The 25,000-nt window shown below is 45.1% G+C and overlaps 2 protein-coding genes across 2 annotated transcripts in view; both read right to left on the minus strand.

Moving 5' to 3' along the window:
* Positions 1–16,072: 16,072 nt before the first annotated feature.
* LOC307234818 (zona pellucida-like domain-containing protein 1) lies at positions 16,073–20,646 on the minus strand (the record flags this gene model as incomplete). Its single annotated transcript, XM_080006681.1, has 10 exons — positions 16,073–16,209; positions 16,633–16,735; positions 17,310–17,478; positions 17,764–17,844; positions 18,039–18,136; positions 18,276–18,348; positions 18,493–18,677; positions 19,303–19,523; positions 20,117–20,239; positions 20,445–20,646. 10 exons carry the CDS (start codon positions 20,644–20,646, stop codon positions 16,073–16,075), a joined length of 1,392 nt encoding a protein of 463 aa, XP_079862807.1.
* Positions 20,647–21,858: 1,212 nt separating this feature from the next.
* Positions 21,859–25,000, minus strand: part of zpld1b (zona pellucida-like domain containing 1b) — a gene marked incomplete at both ends in the record, with an annotated part of 7,081 nt that continues 3,939 nt past the window's right edge. The window contains 3 exons of the mRNA XM_080007265.1: positions 21,859–22,034; positions 22,204–22,233; positions 22,357–22,462. Of these exons, the coding sequence (XP_079863391.1) occupies positions 21,859–22,034; positions 22,204–22,233; positions 22,357–22,462 (312 nt within the window). The remainder of the gene's footprint in view (positions 22,035–22,203; positions 22,234–22,356; positions 22,463–25,000) is intronic.

Raw genomic sequence — 25,000 nt, forward strand, 5'->3', positions numbered from 1 at the left:
CCAAACGTAGATTGCTGCTGGATTCACTGTGTTCATTACTTTTCATCCAAAAGTTATTTAACACTTCATTACAAGAATCTTACATCCCCCGAGAAACCACACGACCTCCATGTTAAATCCCCATAGAAGAGCGCGGGCGGAGCCTAGCCCTCTGTCAACAACTCCATCAGATAAGCTGAAGGACCCGAACAGAGCAGCGGAAACCAAAGAGACGCGACACCCAGGTCTTGGGTAATTCGGGTGTCTCGTGTCCCCCGGGGGCTGTTTACAGGTAGAAATACCAGTTTGTGTGTTTGTCCACCGGATGGATGGATGGTGGTGGCGGTGGTGGAGGTGGAGGTGGGGGTGGAGGTGGGTTGTTTGGTGAGGTTTGGCTCCAGCCAGGCTGACGTTATCTGTATAATAACGCCCCAGGCTCCGAATACGACAGGGGGGGCCCGCCTGTGGCCCCTTTCGGGAGCACAGTAAACGTCATCTTACCCCCACCCTCCTTTTACAGCGCCCCTCCACCCTCCCCGCCCCACCCACACCCAGGCTAACATTAGCATAGCAATAAATACTGTTTGAAACCAAATGCCCCCCCCTCTCCCCGGCTCACGCTGTGTCCATGACAATGTTGCCGTAAGACCCGTGCACACGGCGCAGCCTGTTGGTGTTTGGTGAAATACGAGACTCCATTGTTTGGGACGGGGTTGACCCGACGACGCGCCCGGAGCCACGACGCCGACCCCCGGATACGTGTCCCGCATGTTAGACACGCTTTCAGAGCGCTTTTGTATCCATCGCCGTCTTTGTGTTTGGAGTCGGCGCGCTTCCGTTTGCCCCGTGTTGTTACGTGTTTGTTTTTAAACGAGTCCAGGGGCCGAACCACTCCGGTTCCTTTTTTTTTTTTCGCTCTTTGTTGCGTTGGTTGCGTATGCAAATGACTCGGTGGCACCGTGGAGCAACACCAGACCCGTTTTGGGGTTTGCACGGATATTATTTGACATTCCTCGACAAGACGGTATATACATCAAGACGGTCTTCATGAGGGTCCCACACCGACTAGGAATGACGAAAAGTTCGATTCCATCCGATGAACATGCTGTGACATTTTCGGCCCTTTATTTTGAAATTCTCTCAACGCCGCCACGCTTGATGAACGCGCTTCATTCTTAAAAAAAAGAGTGGCCTACTTCGTCCTCAAGGCACCACTCAAAGGAGTTGCATTAGTCGATGCTTAATCACAACCCCCATTTATCCAATTATCAAGAGGGGGGCTTGCTAAATGAACCGCTGCCGCTTGTTGATTTTCCTCGATTTTCCCACAGTTTTTTTTTTTCACTGTGTAATATCGATCACATGGTCGTTAATCGTTCATGTGAATAAAAAAAAATCGGAGTGATGTCATCGATGGTTAGTCTGAGTGTCCAACCTATAAAAAATCCCTGTTTTGAAGCCGCGAAAAAGGAAGCTTTTCTTTCCCGACAGCCCCAACCATCTCTGGCAGGGTCTCCATGTTGTTTACATTTGAATTTCAGATTACCTCTTTAATCGTCATCCTTTCTCCGTCTGGTTGTTTTTTTCACCGATTTGTTTTCCCTCCTCCTTTCGGATGAGGAACCGTGAAATCGACAGTTTCAAGTCAATAAATAGGTTGTTCTACCAAATAAAAATATGTTTTTTTCTTGTCCGCAAAGGAGTAAAGGAACGCGCGCGCGTGCTTATACATACTTTAGTATCGAGCCTGTGCTCCGGAAAAAAAAAATACACACACACACACAAAAAAAAAACAACACAAACAACATCAAACGAAATCAAAGACCAGTCCAGTCCCCTCCGCCAGGAATCGCAAACCCCACCTACGGCTTCGGAATAAATACGAGGTGAAGCGCAAAGAGAATCCACTTCTTCTTTTTCTTTCTTTTTCCCTCCGTACGGCTCGAGGAAACAAAATCCTTCGGGAAAAAAAAACGTGACGCTCGGCGGCCCCGGCGCGCAGGCGGAGCTTAGGAATCCGCCTCTGGCGGAAGGTGTCCGGGCGTGTCTGGTGACCGTGACGCATCTGTACTTCTCAGTCTTGTCAGCGTCGGGCTTGGCCTTTTTGGCTTTCGGGTCGGTATCAATCACATTCAAACTGAGATCGGAACAATTAGTCAAGGTCCTTGAATCTCTCTCTCTCTCTCTCTCTCCCCTCTACCTTCTCGGACCACTGATGAAGCCACATTTCATGCCGCCGTGGCCGGGACAACAAACCATTAATCCACGGCGAGACGTGGACGGCATAATTGGCGGTTCACATTACACCGGGCTCTGGCCGATTTCCACCGCTCCGTTCCCCCAGCGTCCCTCGCTGATATGCGTGCAATGGTTCAGTGCTCATGCACGCCGATTTCTTTCGCCGTTTCTTTAATTCCTGCATTGTGATTACGCTGACTCCAGAAGCTGCGGTTATTATTTGCCGTTTTTTTTCCATGTCTGATTGGCCCGAGGTTACGTAAGTAGAGGTTATGAAGCCATTGCCACGTCGGTATCTCTGTCTCTAGGGTTGATAAAACCAGGGCCGGCTGCTGGCATAAACACTCTACGCGGTTGCTTAGGGCCAAAACCGCGAGACTTTTCAGGGCAGTGAGCGTCCCCCGCGCGTCCCTGTTCGCCGTTTCTCCAAAGACAGCGAATAAAAATGGCGTCCCCCGTCTCCTACGCGCCACGTCACAGACGGCAACATCATTAACAGCCTCATGAATGCGCCGGGCCGGGGCCCCCGGATAAAACGACGGTTTCACCGCTTTCCCCGAGTCTCCCACGAGGCCTCCCGGGCTCGTCTCGCCATCCCAAAAAAGGAGGTTTCGCTTTCCGGCACCGGCCGCATCCCCTGACGGGGGGGGTCAGGGGTCGTCTCGAGAAGCCTTCCCAGGAAGCCCCCCCGGGGAGCCTGCGTCCTCCGCCGCCTGCTACCTTTCGGCACTGAATCCTCCGACTTCACCACCGACGAAGACGCGTTTGTGTCCCTGTACGATCGATTATTCGCTCGCTAACCTCCTCACAGTCTTTATTCAAGTCGCCTGCGTCAATACGGTGAGATAATGACGCGACGGCCTCTCTTTCCCTCTTTAAAAATAGAAGCCCCTGGACACGGCGAGATCGATTGCAGATCAAATTAATACCCTTCCATCCATTAACTTTGAGCGACCCCCCCCATCAAAGATCAACAAAACCCATTAAAATTGGAACGCGTCGTCGGAGAGCACACCTTCTGCCTCATTACGGCCGTATTTACTTTTAACGTCTCGTCAGGGAAGTCTCTTCGGCTGCGCTTTTTTTTCTCTTTCTTTTCCCGTTATATTCCGGCAGAATGACCGGCGGAGAATTAGGGCGGCTGAAAGTCAGCTTAGCATTTTCCTTCCCAGACAGAGGGACCAATTACCGGGCGCTGCGCACGTCCCGGGCAACAGCAGGGCAGCAGACAAATTGACACGCGTGCGTTATCATTATGGGATCTCCAAGAGGGCCACAAAATTTTCATGGATTCGTTTTTTTGTTTATTTTTCAATGTGCTGGGGCGGCGGGCACGGCGTGGCGTTTTGGGAGGTTTTTTTCGAATGTACCCGGGTGCAATTATTAGCTTTTCTTCCGTGATTCGTGTGACACGTTTTCACATGCAGGATGGCAGCAAAGCGGCCGATTGGCAAACAGCACGGGGCCCCGTGTTATCCACACACCTGCAAGAACCCGCGAAAAAACCTGCTGCTTAATATGCGTCTGTTTGCAATGGAGTCTGAATCCAGGTGAAATGCACTCCGGACCAGTCAGGCGTTTACAGGAGATAATCCAAACTGTCCGTCAAAGAGAAAGCATTTTAGTAAAGGCGCTGATGGAAAAATCCTCCCTCTGCACTGAACTTCCAAGTCTCTTTAATCAATGTTTGCGGAAGCGATTTCCTCCGCTATCGGCCCCTCGTGTATTTCGTGGTTCCGTTATTTAAATGGGTCCAAAGTGGATAGTCAATCCGTTGTTTGCCCTTACAGACACTGGAGTCATTACCAAAACAATCAGGACAACAGGCACTCCCCCCATATTGCACAGTTTTCAGCAAAGTGCAAAGGAGATAAGGCTCGCCGAAAATGAGAGAGAAACATGTCTGAAAAGGCATAAATCTTTAATCAAACGCCAGTGATGTGCCTTGCCTCTGGCACTCGCGGCGCTGAGCTGCAGAGAGGATGCTGAAACCTCGCATCTAGCGTCTCCCAAACAAGATAAACCCCTCTCTTTGGTGCAAATGTGTCATGGGGAGGGAAAAGGTCTTGGTGCGCTGAGTCGCTGTGTTTTGGGTTCCCTTTCTCAGCAACTCCCACAGGGATCCCCAAGTCTTCCAGCATCTTAAATAGGGTGCGGAGCGGGGAACAGGGGAGGCGCACTCACAATGCTCTCACATGCAATTTCCTCATGCAACCACGTTCGGCTCAGAGATTGTTGTTATAATTTATTTTTAATTTTTTCAGTTCACAACAAATCAACAAATCTGAGCCGATTACAAAATAATGTTCATTACATATACACAAGCCAGCACGTCGCACAGAGGTTAAAGGTTTTGACCCAGAACACTCTATCAAAGCTAAAGAAGAAGACAAGTTACATTACATTACTTTACATTACTTTACTTAACATTACTTGATATTACATGACACAACATTACTTTACTTTACTTTACTGTACTGTACTGTACTGTACTCTACTCTACTCTACTCTACTCTACTCTACTCTACTCTACTTTACTTTACTTTATTTTGCTTTACTTTACTGTACTTTACTGTACTTTACGTTACTTTACTTTACTATGCTCGGCTTTACTTTACGTCACTTTATTTCACCATACTTTACTTTACTTTACCTTACCTTACCTTACTTTACTTTACTTTACCTTACCTTACCTTACCTTACCTTACCTTACTTTACTTTACTGTACTTTACTTTACTTTACTTTACTTTACTTTACTTTACTTTACTTTAATTTACTTTACTTTGCTTTACTTTACTTTACTTTACTTGGCGATACATTACATTGCATAACAAGGCATTACTTTACATTACTTTACATAACATTACATTACATCGCATAACATTGCATTACATTACAGCATCTCGTTGCTGTGAACATCATTTGCAACATGTTAACAGAGGTTGCGTTAAAGGTTTTATTTATTTTTGCAGCGACTGGAAACAAATTATGTTTATTATGAATGAATGACATCAGCGATCCATATCCATATCATCCATTCGTTTGGAGGATTTGGCAGAAACTGTGTAGAGGTTGTGGTGGGGTTGTTAGTGTTAAAGGGGACCTGTTACGCTCCTTTTTACATATGTTAATTTAGGTCCCTGAGGTCCGCAAAACATGTTTTAGATGTTTTTTTGGAGAAAATACCGCTCCGATTATGCATTCGAGCGATTGTGACATGCCTCTAAACCCGGACTGTTCCAAAAATGGGCTGCTTCAGTGTGTGAAGCTTTACTTGTGAATGAGCAGCCAAGCCCCTCGTTCTGAGCCAATGGGGTTAGAGCACAAGTTCTGGGTTCTGTGAGCCAATGGCGTTTGAACTTTACTGTGCGCTCCGTTTTACTTACTCGGTAAACTTCCTCTCATTTCACCTCATCAGTACACTAAAATCTGTTTCTGAACAAATTTGAGGCAAGAAATAAGCGATCCAGGTGCTGAATCTACACTCTACATATTAGGCGTCATTTAAAAGTTAGTTCCGACTTTTGTTGCCTTGCACCAGGCTTGTGGGAGACACGGACACCGCACCGGGACGTACTGGGACTTTTGTTTCCTGTGAACGTCGGACAATAAAACAAAATAAAATAAAATAAAATAAATACATCTGCAATAAAAAACAAAAAAACTATATTTTCATTGTTTCTTTTTTTGGAGAAACGCAGCGGATCGAACGTTCAGAGCGGTTGGAAGCCTGAGTGTTTTGTTCACAGCGATTACTTTCTCATTATTCGACACTTTGGCCACGTCTAATATGGACATTCCACATTGTAACATTATGTATATGACAGAAAATAAGGAAAAGTGTAATAGGTCCCCTTTAAAGGGGTGGTTTAATATAAATCTGGACTAAAATAAACAGACTTAAATTAATCCAGAATTTAAAAAATGCTTTTCTGCGACGTTGCTTAATTTAAAGATTGAATAGTTTGAGACATGGAAGTCCGAGACTAAGATAGTTAAGGACGAGTCGGCTCCTTCTGTCTGGTCTTGGTGCTGGTCTTAGTCCAGATCAACCCGGTCGACCTGGAGGCCACGCCCATTAAGCCAAAACTTCAATTTAAGATTCCCTGAGACCTAGATCAGCTCTAATCGTCCTTCTGGAAATCAGATTATGTAAACCAAGGGGAATCTCAGACCATTTTAACCCATAACTGAGAATGGCCAAGGCAAGGTCAGCGAGTCCAGATTAAAAGTGTGGTTTGGTCTAAGATCAGGCTCAATCTGTGTCCGCGATAACAGCCCACTTTTGAATTTTATTTTTCGACCATGAAGCTAATGTATATAAATAAAGGACGGAGAGAATATGATGTATACACCAGCTTACGAACCTGTGGGCTTACACACACACACACACACACGCACGCACGCACGCACTCACGCACGCACGCACACACAGACTCTCTCTCGCTCTCTCTCTCAGACACGCACATCAAAAACACAACAACAACAACAACAACAACAACAACAACAACAACAACACCAACACAGCAGACACATCAAACACAGGAGCAGATCTTTGAGCAGAAATAACAATAAACAAAGGGGTACCGTGCATCCCCCAGTGTGCCGTACCGCAACATCACATGCACATGCACCCAAAGGAGTAGAGAGAGAGAGACGATGCTGGGGAAAAAAAGAAAAGAGAGAGAGAGAGAAAGGAAAGAGGGTGAATAACAAACGGATGCAGTTGGACCGCCGCACTTCTACAAGAATGAATACAAATGTGTGTTCATACACTGTACACCCACAAGGGGAGGGGGAAACTCATATTCACCGCCCAATTTGCATGCAGACTTTCTAAATAGGGATACATTGACAAGATGGAGTCAACAAAGTAAAATAAACAACGACGACAAATCAAATCAAAAAAACAAAAAATAAAAAAAAAATAAAAAAAAAGAGCAATCCAGTATGCATATTTTAAAGATCTTGTTAAATATACCAAGCCATTTGAAATGAGTTAAGAGGATGAGGAGCAGAGGGGTGACGAAACGCAAGAGAGGGCGTCTGTTTTCGGAGGGAGGCAGTTCATCCCTTTGAGGCTCAAGAATAATTATTGCCGGAAACAATTCATCAGATTTTTTGTTTTGGAAATGAAAAAAAAGGAAAGGGGGTCTGCCAGGGAAATCAAGGGAAATAGGCTGCGGCTGAGGAGGAGTTAGAAAACAAACTAATGCGGAGCGCGGAGGGAAGATGTGACGCGATTTTTTTCGGTAACCCTTAATTTTACAGAGCCCCAATAAAGGGTCATTATCAGACAAACAACAACAAAGAGCAGCTAAGAGAGACTTGGCAAGTACACCGGTAAACAAGTCGGTAAATATTAAGAGCGTTTATATTATACTTTTGCTTTTGTGTGTACTCTTTTTCTCAATCGTCTTTATGCTTTTATGTTGTGTTTCCATTCATTTTGAGACTATGAATGTATCTCTATGATGTAGGAGCATGAGCAGTATGAGAAAAAGTGAAAAAATAACAAAAAAAAACAACTAGAAATACATAAGTCTATAGGTCCTGTACCGTAGACATTTTACATTTTACAGGCTCTTTTTCTATCCTCAATTCTGTTTTAGTACTTAAAATCTCTCTATCTATCTATCTATCTATCTATCTATCTATCTATCTATCTATCTATCTATCTATCTATCTATCTATCTATCTATCTATCTGTCTGTCTGTCTGTCTGTCTGTCTTTCTGTCTGTCTGTCTGTCTGTCTCTCTCCATCAATCTATCTATCTATCTATCTATCTCTCTATCTATCTATCTGTCTCTCTGTCTATCTATCTGTCTATCTGTCTATCGTCTATCTGTCTATCGTCTATCTGTCTGTCTGTCTGTCTGTCTCTCTCCATCAATCTATCTATCTATCTATCTATCTATCTATCTATCTATCTATCTATCTATCTATCTATCTATCTATCTATCTATCTGTCTGTCTGTCTGTCTGTCTATCTATCTATGTCTATCTATCTATCTATCTATCTGTCTGTCTATCTATCTATCTATCTATCTATCTATCTGTGTGTCTGTCTGTCTGTCTGTCTGTCTGTCTGTCTGTCTGTCTGTCTGTCCTCCAAGTCAATGTACTTTGTGTTTTTTTTTCTTTGCTTTACTTGAGAATCTTTTACCGACTGTTTTACCTACTTGTGGGACCGTAGAATAAAGGAGAAACTACTTCCCTCAAGGGGGGAATAAAAGTTTGTTTTTTCTGTGTGAGCGATTTTCAACTTTATCACACTTTCGGCACTGGCGAACCTGACGGCACCACGTTAGACTTTTAAAGATAACTTGACTTTTGAACGGAGGGAACACAAGAGAATATATGAATACCTAATGACTATTTGGGAAAATAACTTTGCCCTCCCGAAAAAGCGGCGAAATCAAATCAATCACATTTTTGCGGCGTCCTTCAGCGAGGACTCTGTGTCGTGTGCGTGATTTATCCAAATGTTTTTTCATTTTTTTTCTTTTGTTTTTGCTGTTCGTTTCGGCAATTTGCCCCCTCTCCCTCGGAACAAACCCATCGAGCAAGGTTTTAATAACTGTTTTCCTGAGCGCTCGATAATATAAAAAAAACCCCACCGAGCCACTTAGGTGCCGAGGCATATGTGTACGCGAATGTGAGGGAAATATTAACGCAAATAATATCTCCCAGTGAATCACAGGGCGGCCGACATTTGCAACCGGAATTAGAGTCGTAGATCCAATGCATAATAAAAAGGGCCGGCTCGGCCCGGCCAGCCCCCCGCCCGCCCGAGGGTCGTCTGTCCCCTCTTTTTGGATGTCTGGCTGCTACCATGAATTATGAAACGCGGTCCCTCGGTGCCCACAAACGGATTTAAGAAAAGCTGCCTCTCCCTGCCAAGTTGTGTCAGAGGGCATTTCCACACCATGAGTGGACGCATTTGTCTGTGTGTGTGTGTGTGTGTGTGTGTGTGTGTGTGTGTGTGTGTGTGTGAGTGCCATGTGTCGACGGGTTCTCCTTCCAGCACCGAGGCTAAATTAGCGGTTGGAGAGAGGCCAATTGGACATGCATTCCTTCACCAGAAAGGCTCTGAGTGCTCCTCATGCTGGACGATCTTTCGTTAATTGGGCCACCCAGCGCCGGAGCCCACTAGCGCGGGTTTAGGTCGGGGGTCCCCTCCGACTGCCTCCGACTATGCGGTGCTGTAGGGGGCCGGGGGCGTTGGTGACGCACCGCAGCTGTCGTTGCTGCCCGTGCTATTGAGTCGTATCACTTACTTAATGACCGCAGGCCGATGACACCCCATGACGAATCAAAAACACATGGTCATCGCTTCATGGGTCGTCTGCGGTGATTTATTGAATGAAAGTGGAAATCCATGAGATTGTCTGTGTCGGCTGGATTTCAAGTCCCAGAATCCCATTCGAGAGGGAACGTTTTTTTTTTCCAACATCCGTTTTTTGCTCTCTCGCTTCTTGGGGTCACTTTTCTTTCTCCACAGTTTGCCCTCTTCGGATCGCTTGATTTGTTTTTTTGGGGGCGTTTTCTTGGCCACTCGAGGTGCCAGGGATACTTTTTCATCCGAGGGTGCTGTCTCGCGTTTGGGGAGCGTTTATAAATGCCGACAGTTCATTGACCGCTACGAGCTACGCTGCTTTACCGAATTCACGGCGGCCGCCTTCCACTGCTCATGCGAGCCCCGATCAGCGCGTTGTCGGCGGGAAAGGCGGACCCTGCCGCCAACAATGAAAAGCAGCATATAGAGGAGCAGATAACACAAACACATTGAATGGCAGGTTCTAATCAGGTGCAAGCTAAATGAATAAGAGATAAGTATCAAATATGGGATTTTTTTTTTTCCCAAAATAATCATGCAGATTACCACTTTTAAAGATACAAGGATTCAATAAAATTTTCCTGTCAGCAACAGCACATTTCAACTTTTCTTAAGCCGACGGTGTCGACATAAATCTAAATTAGGCGCTGTCACCTGCATACTTTTTTTTTTTTTTTCCCTGACAACAACCTAAGATCTATGTTTGTGAAAATGCTTTGAAAATCCCGTGATGGATTCCTCACAGCGCGGAGCCGCATAGCGTTGTCTTGCAGGCTTGTGTTTTCGCAATGGACAGGATATATCCTGTGGAAGAAAAAAAAACACAAATATAAAGTATGGAATCATACTGACACAAGATAAAAGCATGTCTTTTAATTATTGAGCTGCGGCATCTTAAAAAAAAAAAAAAAAAAAGCAAGACTCCAGTACAATGAAAGCATCACCAGTGGCTCCACAGGACTCCACCCCCCTCCCCCTAAAAAAAAAAAAAAAAAAAAAAAAAAACAGTGTCATGAAAAGTGATGATTCAGAGCGACAAATCCTAAGGTGAAAGAAAGAAAAAAAAAAAGAGCCTTGATATGACCATGCCTCGGTGTGGGCTGGGCGGGGCCTCCACCCGCCCGGGTTCCCTCTGGCAGTACATTATTGATGGGGCTTAAATTGAATGTGCCTTTGTTCCACCGTGGATGGACACAAGGCGTGTGTATCTCCCCAAAAAGCAGGGGAAGAGGGTAGGGAGGGAGCGGGGGGGTGGGTGTGGGGTGGGGGGGGGGGGGGGATTGAGACAGAAGGCGAGCCGCGGGGGAGGGGGAGCCGGTAGGTCACACACCCGTCCCGTCCTGCAGCAGCCGGTGCATCCATCACATTAAGGAAGGTGCCGCATCAATCATTAACAAGTAGCCCTCTGTTTCAAAGGATGACGGACAGCTCGACAAATAATTGAAGATGACGTGTGACAAGGTGACTGCTGCCTACTTTCCACTGTTTTGTTTTTTTTGGAGGGGGGGGGGGTGTTAGAAATCATTCAAGACACAACAATAGGGCAAAAACAACCCCCAAAAAACGTGGGAGTCACACGGAGGCAGCTGTGAAATTTTGATCTGGAGTCACGAGAAGGGACGTGTATCAAGGACAAAGACGGGAAACGGGCGTCGGGGGCTTCTCTCATCCCGGGACTTTAAAGTAAAAACGGACTCGGGAGTTAATTCCTCCGCTCTTCCGGGGGCTTCCGAGCCGCCATGTTGCTGATCACACTTAATACTCCCTCGCCTGGGTGGCCCGCTCCTTCCGCTTCTTCACAGATTCCACCAGGGGTTTTTTTTGTTTTTTTTCTTTTCTCCCCAAAAGGTCCATACTTTGATGATCCACGAGTCCTGGAGCTGAAGCGACGCCGCTCACTCATCCTGCACAGGATTACTCTTGGCGGGATTTAGCCCCCGCCTGCCTCTCTTTATCTTTCTCTGCCGCTGTTTGCACTGGGACAGAAACCTTAAACCGGACCGGAGCAGCCCTCCATCAACGCCCCCGCGGGCCACGCCGGGCAAACAGCAAAGACCGACTGGATCAGTGGAGGAGATTCAGTGAGATAACGCACGTATATACGGACGAGCAGAGGCGGGAACGGAGAGGGAGGTGTGAATGTAGGAATGCTTTATTTCTGTATTAAATTTTTTTTTCCCTCAAATAAAACCTTTTGCGCTTTTTTTAAATTGATTTTTATTGAAATTAAAAGGGCAATCACAATTATTTTGTCACAGAGTCTAAAAGTAATGAAAAGATGTAACCTCATTGACCGCTTGTTCAAACTGTTTGCCCTTTTATATGCTTTCAGGATAGCATTTTAATATATTTCGGGGAGGGTTTCGGACCTCAAAGACACTTCTGTTGTTTAAAAGTTAGGAAAGTGACTCTTGGACACATAATATTAGCACATTTAGCGTTTATAGTCCAAGGCCACGAAAACACAACTTACACAGGGAGGGAGCCGTGCAAGACTCACGGGGAGCGGTAAGGGGGTGAAGTGGCTCGCTCAAGGACACAGGGAGTGAACCAACACCCTCCCGACTCCGAGACGAGCCGCTCTGCCCCCCTCCCCCCGACCCACTGCCCCTTATGAACAGTGTAGGTCAATACATTTAACAAGCCCACACCGGGCCTCTCCCTTCACGCCCTGGCTTTATTTAGCGGCTCGCCAGCATCCTCCACACCTTCTGCCCCCGCGGTGAACGAGGTGGGGGAACGAGAGCCCGCGTGGCGTGAGGGGGTCGTTGGGAGGGAAAGGCGCCTCCCGCCACGGATGTTTTGTTCAATTAGATGGACGCCGAGTGGGCCCCGCCCGCAGCCGAACGCGGCGGAAGCCTCGGCGGAAGCCTCGGCGGAAGCCTCGGAGGAAGCCTCGGACGCCCCTGACACCCCCCCCCCCCTCCGACCGCTCCGAGCGCCTCCCAAATCTCTCCTCTAATTGGACGCGTAACACAAACTGTGAGGCTTCGCTGCTCCCGCCATGTCCGACACCGCGCTCGACAAACAGGCAGAACAACACGGTTCAACGTGAAATAATAAGGCTTTGCCATCCACCCTTCCTGAGCCAGTCTCACCCACCCCTGGTTTTCTCAGTATAAAAAAGTGTTATTGTGTTTATCCGCCCTAAACCAATGACAATTAGTCATATTGGTGCAACTCTGATTGGAATTCCAGGGCGGGGGGGGGGGGTTGAAGAACTGCCAGCTTTATTTATTTATTCCGTGTAATAAAGACAGACAGTACATGTTCATATGCCCGACCTACATTAAAAGCTGGTTCATCAAATTTTCATAATTGTCCTGTCTTCTTAATCAAATCTATAGCCTACAGACAGACCGGATGAATATTAATTAGAAATGAGCCGTGAATTAGAGAGAAGAAAAAAAAAAAAGAAGCACTTTCATCGTGAGCCGCCGCCCACCGGAAACTTTATGGAGACTTCCTCGTGGTGGCCGCGCCCATTTCCGTAGCAGGCCTCGTGTTTTCCTTTTACCTTTTTCTTTTCCTTTCGCGGAGCCGAATGAAATCCACGATCGCGCTAATGCACAGCGAGGCATGATGAGAGTGCTCCGGACGGGGATGAGTCGATCGATGAAGCGGCGTGACTTGATAATCACGCATGGCGTCTTACGACCGCTCCAATGTCATTCCAACCGCGCGAGGAGCCGAGCGGCGCCAGATTTATAGCCTCTCTTCACCTCCACTCCCGCCGGCTATTAAGATTTCAGAGAGCACACCAGCTTGTTCCAAAGGTTAATGTGTCCCACGATCGCACGGACGCTGGTGCACGCTTTGCCTTGTTATTTTAATTAAATTAGGGACGTTCCTCAAAAAATCGGGTGGGGGGGGGTTGATTTATGCCTCCTATATGGCCGGCTCCATCATGATGGAGCTGTACCTCCACCGCCAGCTGATCCGTCCGCCGATGCCTCCAAGAAGTGGGTCGTCTCGTCATGGAGTTTGTCATGGCCTACTTAACAGTGTGAGGGGTAGTAATTAGATCATTTTTCAACTTGAGCTGCTTGCGCACAGCCTCGCTTTTGTGCGAGGGATCTCACTTTCCTCCGGGGCGGTGCTACCTTTCCAACAGAGATAGATGGAAATATGGAGAAACGGGGGAGGACATTCTGAGCCATTTCGGCCTCGTAGGTTGAATATGAACTTTATCGAGGGTACGAAACCTGAAAAGGCCATTGTTCAGATGGAAGACAAAGGTGACGTCAAACAGATCGATTCCTAAGATATTAACTAACATATTATATCTTCTTCTTCTTCTTCTTCCACAGCGGCTCATCTGCCTCCAACACCTTCTGTTCTACGCATCTTCCTCCCTTACACCAACCGCCTGCATGTCCTCCCTCACCGCATCCCATGAACCTTCTCTTTGGCCTTCCTCTAATCCTCTATTCCTCTTGCCTGGCAGCTCCATCCTCAGCATCCTTCTCCCAACGTAACTCTCATCTCTCCCTTCCCATCTCAATCTGGCCTCACTTTTCCACCAAACTGTCCAACCTGAGCTGTCCTTATTATATCTAATTATACATAAATATACACAGTATGTATATTACAGATACATATGGGCTGTACTGCTTTTTGTCCTGCCTATTCTTTAGAGATGCACTGCACTTTGTTTGTAATTATGTAATGTGCACAGTATGTTAACCTGCAAGTCCATGAATGAAACGCCATCCACGCAATTATCATATTTGAAATATTGTGTTCACACGCCCTCTAGTGGAGGATACGGGAAATCGGTCCCAATTCCTGAGGAAGTCCGTCTTAATATCTCTATACACAACAGGGACATCCGAGACTATGGACGGAAAAATGAAAAGAAATGGAGTGTGTGTCATGTTTCTTGACAAACAGATTACTCAGTTTGAATTCCTGTACAGTCTATATAATGCTGACATACGCATGATGAGTGTGCGTGCTGTTATTGAAGCGTGCATCGAATAGACAGACATAACCTCACATTCCGTATTCTACAGGCTTTAATAATAATAAAAAATAACAATAATACCAATAATAAGGCATGGAGATGTACAAACTTTTTCGAACACCCAAGTCATTTGGAATGAAGTGTCATGCGAATCAGTACAATGGTTCAACTTGTTCAATAAGTGTGTACAATATACATACCTATCAGCCACAACATTAAAACCACTGACAGATGAAGTGAATAACATTGATCATCTGGTTCCAATGGCACCTGTCAAGGGGTGGGGTAGATCAGGCAGCAAGTGAACAGTCAGTTCTTGAAGTTTATGTGTTGGAAGCAGGAAAAATGGGCAAGCGTAAGGATCTGAGCCACTTTGACAAGGACCAAATTGTGAAGACTAGACGACTGGGTCAGAGCATCCAAAAAAGCAGGTCTTGTGGGGTGGTCATGGTATGCAGTGGTTAGTACCTACCAACAGTCATTCATGTGGATGTGACATGTACCACCTACCTAAGTATTGTTGCAAACCAAGGACACCCCTTCATGGCAAAGGTATTCCCTGATGGCAGTGGCTTCTTTCAGCAGGATAATACACCCTGCTACACTGCAAACATTGTTCAGGAATGGTTTGAGGAACATGACAAAGAGTTCAAGGTGTTGACTTGGCTTCCAAATTCCCCAGATCTCAATCCCATCGAGCATCTGTGGGATGTGCTGGAACAACGAGCCTGATCCATGGGGGCCCCACCTCACAACTTGCAGGACTTAAAGGATCTGCTGCTAACGTCTTGGTGCCAGATACCACAGGACACATTCAGAGTCTGGTGGAGTCCATGCCTCCACGAGTCACAGCTGTTTTGGAGGCACGAGGGGGAGCTACACAATACAGTATTAAGCAGGTGTTGTCAATGTTGTGGCTGATCGGTGTGTGTGTGTGTGTGTGTGTGTGTGTGTGTGTGTGTGTGTGTGTGTGTGTGTGTGTTAACCCTGGAAATAAATAGGATAATTTACCACAGTTGTCTTTTGATAATATAATATAATATTATATGATATTATATGATATTATTATATAATATTATATAGAAATGTCTTTTATAAAGTAAGTCTTAAAAGCCTTGAATCTAAAATTAATTCCTAAGAGAAATATATGAACAATGGAACGCTGTGTAGCGACAAACCCAATATGCATCTAAAATGTCACACATGCATTCTACAGATTATATGCAGCAATAGTTCAATGGACAGCAGAGACTTTTGTCTTGTTTTCGGGGGAAACTAAGACTACTTTTTTTTTCTGTCATCCATGCGCATGGTTCATACACAGAAAGGAAGAGTCTTTTTCAACCCTAATTCTCCAAGAAATATTTGACATTTATCTGTTGACTTTGTCTTATCTCGTTCTTTCTTTCTTTCTTTCTTTCTTGCTTTCTTTCTTGTTCATGGCCGGTTTGATGTGAATGTTATTATATCTACTCTGTGACATTAACCGGATAAAGATAGGACAGCACTTTATTTTCAGTCATTTTCGGCTTCAGTTGAAGTCACTGCTAGGTCGTGCGTTTGAGCTTTCGGTAAAAGGATGCAGACATCAGGGCGGCAGAAACCCCAACTAAGACGAGGGCCGCCACAGCAATGCCCAGGCCGACAGAAGCACCGCTTTCACTACGCTGGCCACCGGACAATGCTGCGCACAACAATAGAAGAAAAAAAATCACATATTATACGAAAATAATTACGACATTAAGACATTATACCTCATTATAAGAGTCTCAGCCAATTAGAAAGAAAAAACAGCAACATACTATCCTCATTTTTGGACTGAAGGGCTAGAAGAAATATATTGCAGTGTCAGTTGAATTGATTGACCTCAATGAATATTGAGATATTAAATTACTTGTGAAAAGTAGAGGAGATGGAGAGAGAGAGAGAGAGAGAGGGAGAGGGAGAGAGAGAGAGAGAGAGAGGGAGAGGGAGAGAGAGGGAGAGGGAGAGAGATGAAAACAGAGAGTCTATAGTGCATGAGTAAAAGGTGCAAAACGTGCATGCAGACAGGGAGGGGACAGACCGGGAGGGGACAGACGGGGAGAGGACAGACAGGGAGACGTACGGTTCTCGGCCTTGGTCTTGACGGCCACAGTGAGCAGGGAGGGCTCGGTGATGCCCTCCTGGACCACGGCCTCCACGCTCCTCCGCCTCCTGTTGCTGCATTGCTGTGGATTTTGGGGTGGCAGCGGACCGTGTGAGATTTCCAACAGGGAGCGTGGGAGCTTTGTTTTATGAAAGTGTGTGGAAATATGAATGTGAATATACTAACTGCACTTTTTGAAGCACTTTCAAGCTGCCTTTTATCCACTTTGCATGTGCTTGTTTTCATTTGTTTGTTTTCCTTTTGTTCTTTTTTAAGCACTTTCAGCTGCAGTTTGTGTATGAATGGTGCCATATGAATAGAATGATTTTAGAAATATGATTATGATTATAATTATGATTATAATTATGATTATTATGATAATTATGAAACACACTCTGATGCTACTGTGTGGTACTGTATATGCACTATGTATGCAAACACAGCATAAATATATGCCCTGATGTGCTCTACATATGCTCTTTATTTATGAAAAGAACCAGACCAGAGGCCGAACCAACCGCTTCATATTCAGGGGAAACCATCATGAAACAGACATTGGGACATGCCCCCTAAATCCATTAGCAGATTGGAGACCTCCATCCCTTCAATATTTAACCCAAAGTTCAGCCCCGGAACGCAGAGAGCGCGGCGCTGACCTTGAAGGTGCCGCAGGTGCTGCGCTCGCAGAGCCGGGTGATGCAGTGCAGGTAGTAGGTGGAGACGGTCTCGTTCTGCTGCTCTATGAAGCGGAAGGCCGGGAAGTGGAAGCGCGCCTTCTGGCTGTCCCCGTTCTCCAGCATGGTGGTCTGCTGATCTATGGAGCACCTTTAAAAAAAAACAAAAAAAAAAAAAAAGCCGAACCTCACAAGTGCCCCTTTGCACAGCACACGGATAGATACAGACAGTGTATTAATGATAGAAAGGCGGGCAGTGGGTTAAACAACGAGACGCCCGCGCCCCCCGAGGTGGGGCCAAAAGTTTAACTTCGAAAAAAGCGGAACCCGCAGAAACGCTTTAAATGGCGCCTGCATGTATTTCGTGGCCTAGGGAGCGAGAAACGTTGTTCAACTCATGTTGCATTTTCTTCGGTTCGATCTGATTTGAACTTACGAGACAAAGAGATTGAAGAACGTGGAGTTGGTGGGCTGGGCGGAGATGGAGGCGTAGCAGCGGTCCAGCAGCACGAAGTACCTGAGGAGAGAGAGTGAGGTGCCCGGCACCAAGTCAGAGGCCCCAGGTTACAGGCGGGGTCCTATGAATCCCACTGTCTATCAAAACCCGCTCATTGGGAGGGCTACAAGAGAGGGATGCTTCATTGGAGGATTGTCTATTTATGTGATCGGTCAACTCAGCGGGTCCCTGTTTATAAGGATAGAGTCTCTTACTGGGAAGTCAAGTTGGAGGCCTCCACTTGCACGTAGATGTCGGTTCTCAGTTCAATGCCCAGAGGTGGAATAACCAGCGGAGTGGTGTAGTTTTCATCCTGATCGAGAAGAAAGGTCTTTGTAGTTAAGTTCAATATACTACACACACAAGATGTTGGCTTGGTGACAGAGCGATAGAGAGCAATTGGAAGGTTCTGTATGTGAAAGGGTTTTTGGTTGAAGTGTGTGTTATCTCACCTTATACAGAGCCATGCTCAAGGTACTAATGAAGCTCCCATTGTTGTCCTTCAAAGCAATGGAGGAGGAAGACCTATGAGAAAACAAAGGTTATTGTCAGCACTCAAATACATACAGTGACTAGTACCTCATCTCCCACTCCTAGGTCAAGGAAATCTCAGGAAAAGGCAATTTTTTGTGTCTGCAATTGGATTTGAGAACAGTAAAGCATACTCACACGTCCACTTGTGTGTTGTTGACAAGGTACTCCAGTGGGTAGGTGCAGGAGTAGAAATACTTCAGCTCGGCATTGTAGGTGACTGTGCCGATGGTCAGGTCGAAGGATCGTACCACTCCGCTCACGTTGACCGTTTGGATGTCGGAGAAGTCGGAGAAGATCCCCGTCCCAGGAGCACTGGTGGTCTGGAATACAGTGCCAGGGTCACTCACTGGAAGTAAATCATTTGATCAACGGCTCATCAAAATACAGTACCACAGTGGCAGAATTATACCATTAAAGCCGATTAAGCTTGATTACTCTCTCAAAATCCTCAAAAAGCAGCTATCTTCTTAACATTTGTGGTGTGGGGATGGTGTGGTTTGAGCAGCCACACCTATCCTGGGTCTAGGTAATGGGGGATCCAGGATCAGAGTGGCTGCATACCTGTTGCTCGTTGGTTGGTCTAACGAGCAACAGGTAAAACCCCCATCCCCACACTCACAGTCAAGAGAGAGGAGCCCTTGTCATGACCCGTCCATCTCTTCTGGGGCTTGTTGTATCAAGCCCTCCTCTCCACAATAAACTGTGTTACCTCAACCCCATCATCTGTGTCTCTGTGCCTAAGGTCCCTGAAACTGCCACAACATTGTACGTAAATGTGGAAGTAACTTGATGCGGAGTAAACTGTATCTTGGTGTCTAACCCTCTCAACTTGTCCAGGGCGTACAGTAAGCGCAGTGTAAATAAGTTTCGTTTAGATTCTTCAATTAGACCAAATGTTGAGGATGTGTGCCTTTCTGGAGGCCTCCACTGATACTGCATCGTCACCAGGAAGTTGCTCCCGCAGGCGTTGCCCTCTCGGATGGGAAAGCTGAACCTCAGCAGCGGAGGAGACACCCAGTTGTCCAGCCAGCCCTGGCAGTTGGCATTGTCTCGGATGTGGTTCAGGATCAACAGACTCTCGTTGTAGCCGGTGTAGACGGCTGGGCAGATCTGGATAGCGAGGTCGATGACTGAGGTGCCGCAGACCACCGAGATATCAGTGTATTCTGATGAAATATAATGATAATTATATTCATAAGGCGGCGTCGCCGTTAGTGATGAATCAATGCCATTCAAGCGATAGAGATCCCACCAATAGAACCGACACACAAAAAAGAAAATGCCATTGCGCTCTAGATGACCTGTACGGTCTGTTCAATTGCACAAAAAACTTGAATAGATTGAATTTTTTTTCCAGCTCATTATATTTCATGAAGCATCTTCTTCATAGAAACCACAGTAAATATCACTAGTACAATACTGTATAGCACTCATAAAATATCCAAGTAATTTCCCACAATTTCCCACTTTTGTCATAATGAATTGTTGATACAGATGTTTATTGTTAATTTGTTTAGGTTTATTGGCAATTGTAATATATATTTTATATTGTATTTTTTCTATATTCTATTGCCTATTTATTTGATCTGTGCTGGTGTAATATTGCACCCTCTTTCCGGAGGTTGACTAAAGTATCTATCGCACCTAATGTAATCCACGAAAAGTCGTATGTACAATGCGAATATGTGGAAGTGCATGCTACATTTGAACCACAATAGGTAAAAAAAATGTATTAATAAAATTCAATCAGTACGTCTACCTGGTCTTCTGGCGTGCACTCCACAGTCGGATAGGGTGAGGGCCTCTCGGCCCACAATACACAAGGAGGTGAGGATGAGGAAGGTGATGAAAGCCATCACCCCGATCTGCCCTCTCAGGAAAGCTGCGGCGAGGACACAAGAGATCAGTGAGGTCCAAAACAAGGTGCAGCAGAAAAACACCTGGATCACCAGTGTGGTCAACGTGTGGAGAAAGGTCCAAAATAAAGACGCATAATCCAAAGTTGTCCAGCACAAAAGCGAAAGGTTGACTGTAGATATCTAAAGTAGCATAACACGGGATATCTGAGTGAGTTTCTTGAATCTTACCTTCAGTCTCCTTCTCACATTGATTTGGGGAGAGCACGGCTCGGTTGTTTATATACCTTAAGCCGAGCACTTGTTTGGCCACCGCGCTTTCTTGGGATTGGACAGAAACAGGGTCAGAGTCACTTTGCCGGAGCTGCCTTGGTTGAAGCGCGAACAATTCGCTTTTGTGGCCGAGCTTCTCTGGTCCTTCTCCTGGAGGCATATTATGAAACCCAACACATGGTCGTCTTCAAGGTTACACGGTGAGACAATGACCACGTAGCTTTGTGTCTGTGTGTGCTAAGATCTCCCCTTTGCATGGCAACATGAAATTTAATAAAGTACTGCAAGAGAGCATATGGTTTTGCGAAGAACGCGGACCTCGTTCCCCATTGTGCGACCACACGCACAATGGGGAACGAGGTCCGGGTTGTTCTCAAAGATGCAGAGCCTGTAATGTTATCTTTATTTTTGTCCAGGACCCAAGAAATGCTGTCGATTCTAAAGGATAAAGCATTTTTTTATGAATAAAAAAATGTATAAATAAATGTGATGCACAATCTATATTTCCAATATACAGGAGATAAGTGAATACCCCATGTGGATAGAGTTTTAAAATAAAATCTTTTATGAAAAATTCCATATATATATATATATGTGTGTGTGTGTGTGTGTTTCCAAGGACATGCATACGTTTCCACATATGGATAGAAATTTCCTTTTAAATAAAAAAAAACTTATCAATTGAACCGAGTGAGGGATTTTAGTAGAATAATGCAAGATAGAATGATTTAAGCGTCATTTTCACATACAAGAATGTGATTATGAAACTCATAAACTGTTTTAATTTCTAACAATTTCTTACATTATCGCACATTATATAAATTAAATATTTCCACTAGCTCAAAAAATGTCACGATGGAAAAGGATTATACATCCATATTAAATTAACAAACAGAAGACTTCATAAAGAGTTCATAAATATTAACTCACGCCCTACACTATTTACACGTATATAATTTTTTGTTTTGCTTGAATAATAAATCCAAATAAATATTTATTTTTCATGCAGCTTACTGTTTATCTCCACTCAGTTATTAAAATCGAAATTAGGTTTGTATGACTTATTAAATTATAATGTCACACAACACAAAAAGCAACCCTAACCTGAAACAAAGTGTTGGGTTAGGACTAGGGCTTAGGGTTGGGTGTTAGGGTTAGGGTTAGGTTCATTGTGTCCCTATTGGCTATCTCTTGCCCTAGGAGGGATCAAACAAAACAAGAAACAGGGCAGAGGCATACACACATTTAATAGTCAAATCACTATATTTGCATTAAGAATAGGCGTTATCCTAAATTCATATAAAGACCACATATGTAATGCATATGCAGATAGTCGATAAGTGGATCATTACATAAAAAAGGTACATTTAATTCATTTGAAGGTGGTGTTCCAGACCCCTGAGGAGGTCCCTGTGGAGGGGTGGGACTTCCGGTGGAGCCGCAACGAGAGGAGGAGGAGGGCCACACTGACCCCACCCAGGATGACCACGCCCGAGATCAGAGCGATGGTCATCGGGTTCAGGGGCAAGGAGGAGCCACTGGATGGAGCTGGAGAAAGACACCAAACCACCAGGAAATACTGAAAACAGGGACATTCTGTGGCCTTTTGTAACATATCGTAATAGTATGATAAGTAATAAGTTTATTAATTAGCGTAACTCTAACTCCACTCTTAATTCGTGGATCTCTATGGGATCATATGCAAGGCTATGCTTACCAAGTTGGGAGTTGCTGGCTGGAGTTTCATCTGTTAAAATTTGGATAACGTAATTAATCGATTATTATGTCTAGAAGTTAATACATGAGTAATTAGAGATGGGGGGTGGTGTTTAAGATTTGTTTTTATTGGACTTTTATGATCTTTACGCACCGCTCCTGGTGATGATGGGTCCAGCGGTGATAACAGCATCACCCGATGCCGCTGGTCTGGAGTCTTGGCTCTCCTCTTCGTAGCGCCTGCGTCTTCGGCCACAGATCTACCGATCACATTGTAAAATAAAAACTATATTGTGGTGTGGGGATGGTGTGGTGAGCAGCCAACCTGACCTGGATCTAGGTGATTGGGATCAGAGTGGCTGCATACCTGTTTCTCGTTGGATGGTCTAACGAGCAACAGGTTAAAACTCCCATTCACACACGCTCAGGAGAGGAGCCAGTGTCATGACATATGTCTATGTACTCCTGGGGGAATTCCAGCTAGCCCACTCTTTACAATACACAATACACAAACTGGGGTTAACAACTCCGTTGTCTGTGTCTCTGTGCCAGAGGGCCCTGAAAATGCCTCTTGGGAGGTGAAAATGGCACATATATATATATATATATATATATATATATATATATACGTCTCGTATAGTATAAAGTATATATATACTTTATATATATATGTATACATACTTTATATATATATTTTATATATATATATATATATATATATGTGGAAGTTTCACCACCCAAGTGTCATAAGTGTGTACTGGGAACATATATATATATAAAATATATGTATAAACTGGTTAAGAAGGTTTTAATTTTCCTTTAAATCAACATCTGCACCTATGTCCGTTGGTAGGATGCATTTGAGAGAAGAGAAAAAAAATGAAAAGGCTTAGGTTTAGGGTTAGGGTTAGGGTTAGGGTTAGGGTTAGGGAACATATTTATGTTCCCAGGGTTAGGGTTAGGGTTAAGGTTAGGGTTAGGATAAGGGTTTGGGTTAGGGTTAGGGTTAGGGTTAGGGTTACGGTTAGGTAACAACTATATGTTCCCAGTGCACACTTATAACACTTGTTTCATGTACATTTTTACATTTTACATTTACATTTACATTTTTAGTCATTTAGCAGACGCTTTTATCCAAAGCGACTTACAATTGTTCAAACACCGACGGACGCAGCCATCAGGAGCAATGAGGGGTTAAGTGTCTTGCTCAAGGACACTACAGCATGCTATCAGGAGGAGCCTGGGATCGAACCAGCGACCTTTGGATCACTAGACCACCAGCTCTACCTCCTGAGCTACCATCCCCCCCATGTACAGGACCAGAGGGCAGAGTTAGGGTTAGGGTTGGCGTTAGGGTTAGGGTTAGGGTTAGGGAACATATATATGTTCCCAGTACACACTTATGACACTGGTTTCATGTACATGATCCAAAGACAGTCTTAGGGTAAGGGTTTGGGTTAGGGCTAGGGCTAGGGCTAGGGTTAGGGTAAGGGTTGGGATTAGGGTTAGGGTTAAGGTTAAGGTTAGGGTTAGGGTTAGGATTAGGGTTAGCGTTAGGGTTAGGGTTAGGGTTAGGGTTAGGGTTAGGGCTAGGGTTAGCGCTAGGGTTAGGGTTAGGGTTAGGGTTAGGGTTAGGGCTTAGGTTAGGAAACATATATTTGTTCCCAGTACACACTTAGGACACTGGTTTCATGTACAGGATCCAAGGCCAGCTGTTATCAACCCTTTTTCCCCAGAGACCTGAGTCAATTTGAGGTTAGGGTTAGGATTGGGGTTAGGGTTTACATTTACATTTACATTTAGTCATTTAGCAGACGCTTTTATCCAAAGCGACTTACAATTGTTCAAACACCGATGGACGCAGCCATCAGGAGCAATTAGGGGTTAAGTGTCTTGCTCAAGGACACTACAGCATGCTAGCAGGAGGAGCCTGGGATCGAACCAGCAACCTTTAGATCACTAGACCACCAGCTCTACCTCCTGAGCTACCATCCCCAGGGTTAGGGTTAGCATTAGGGTGAGGGTTAGGGTTAGGGTTAGGGTTAGGGTTAGGGTTAGGGTTAGGGTTAGGGTTAGGGTTAGGGTTAGGGCTATGGTTAAGGTTTGGGTTAGGGTAAGGGTTAGGGTTAGGGTTAGAGTTAGGGTGTAGGGTTCGGTTTAGGGTTTGGGTTTGGGTTAGTGTAAGGGTTATGTTTAGGTTAGGGCTTAGGTTAGGGAACATATATTTGTTCCCAGTACACACTTATGACACTAGTTTCATGTCCAGGATCCAAGGCCAGCTTTTATCAACCCTTTTTCCCCAGAGACACCCTAAATAAAACCTGATTCAATTTGAGGTTAGGGTTAGGGTTAGGGTTAGCGCTAGGTATAGGGTTAGGTTTAGGGTTAGGGTTAGGGTTAGGGTTAGGGCATAGTTGGAGGTATAGGGTTAGGTTTAGGGTTAGGGTTAGGGTTAGGGTTAGGGTTAGGGTAAGGGTTAGGGATAGGGTTAGGGTTAGGGTTAAGGTTATGGTTAGCATTGGGTTATGTTTAGGGTTAGGGCTCAGGCTACGGACCATATATATTTTCACAGTACACAGTTACGACACTGGTTTCATGTACAGGATCCAAGTGCAGCTGTTTTCAATGATTCTTCAAACTTGATTCAATCTGAGGTTAGGGTTAGGGTTAGGGTTAGGGTTAGGGTTAGGGTTAGGGTTACGGTTTGGGCTAGGGTTAGGGTTCGGGTTAGGGTTAAGGTCAGGGTTTTGGTTAGGATTATGGTTAGGGGTAGGGGTAGGGTTGGGTTAGGGTAAGGG

The sequence above is a fragment of the Zeus faber genome (genome assembly GCF_960531495.2).
Source record: "Zeus faber genome assembly, chromosome: 9".
Lineage (NCBI taxonomy): Eukaryota > Metazoa > Chordata > Actinopteri > Zeiformes > Zeidae > Zeus > Zeus faber.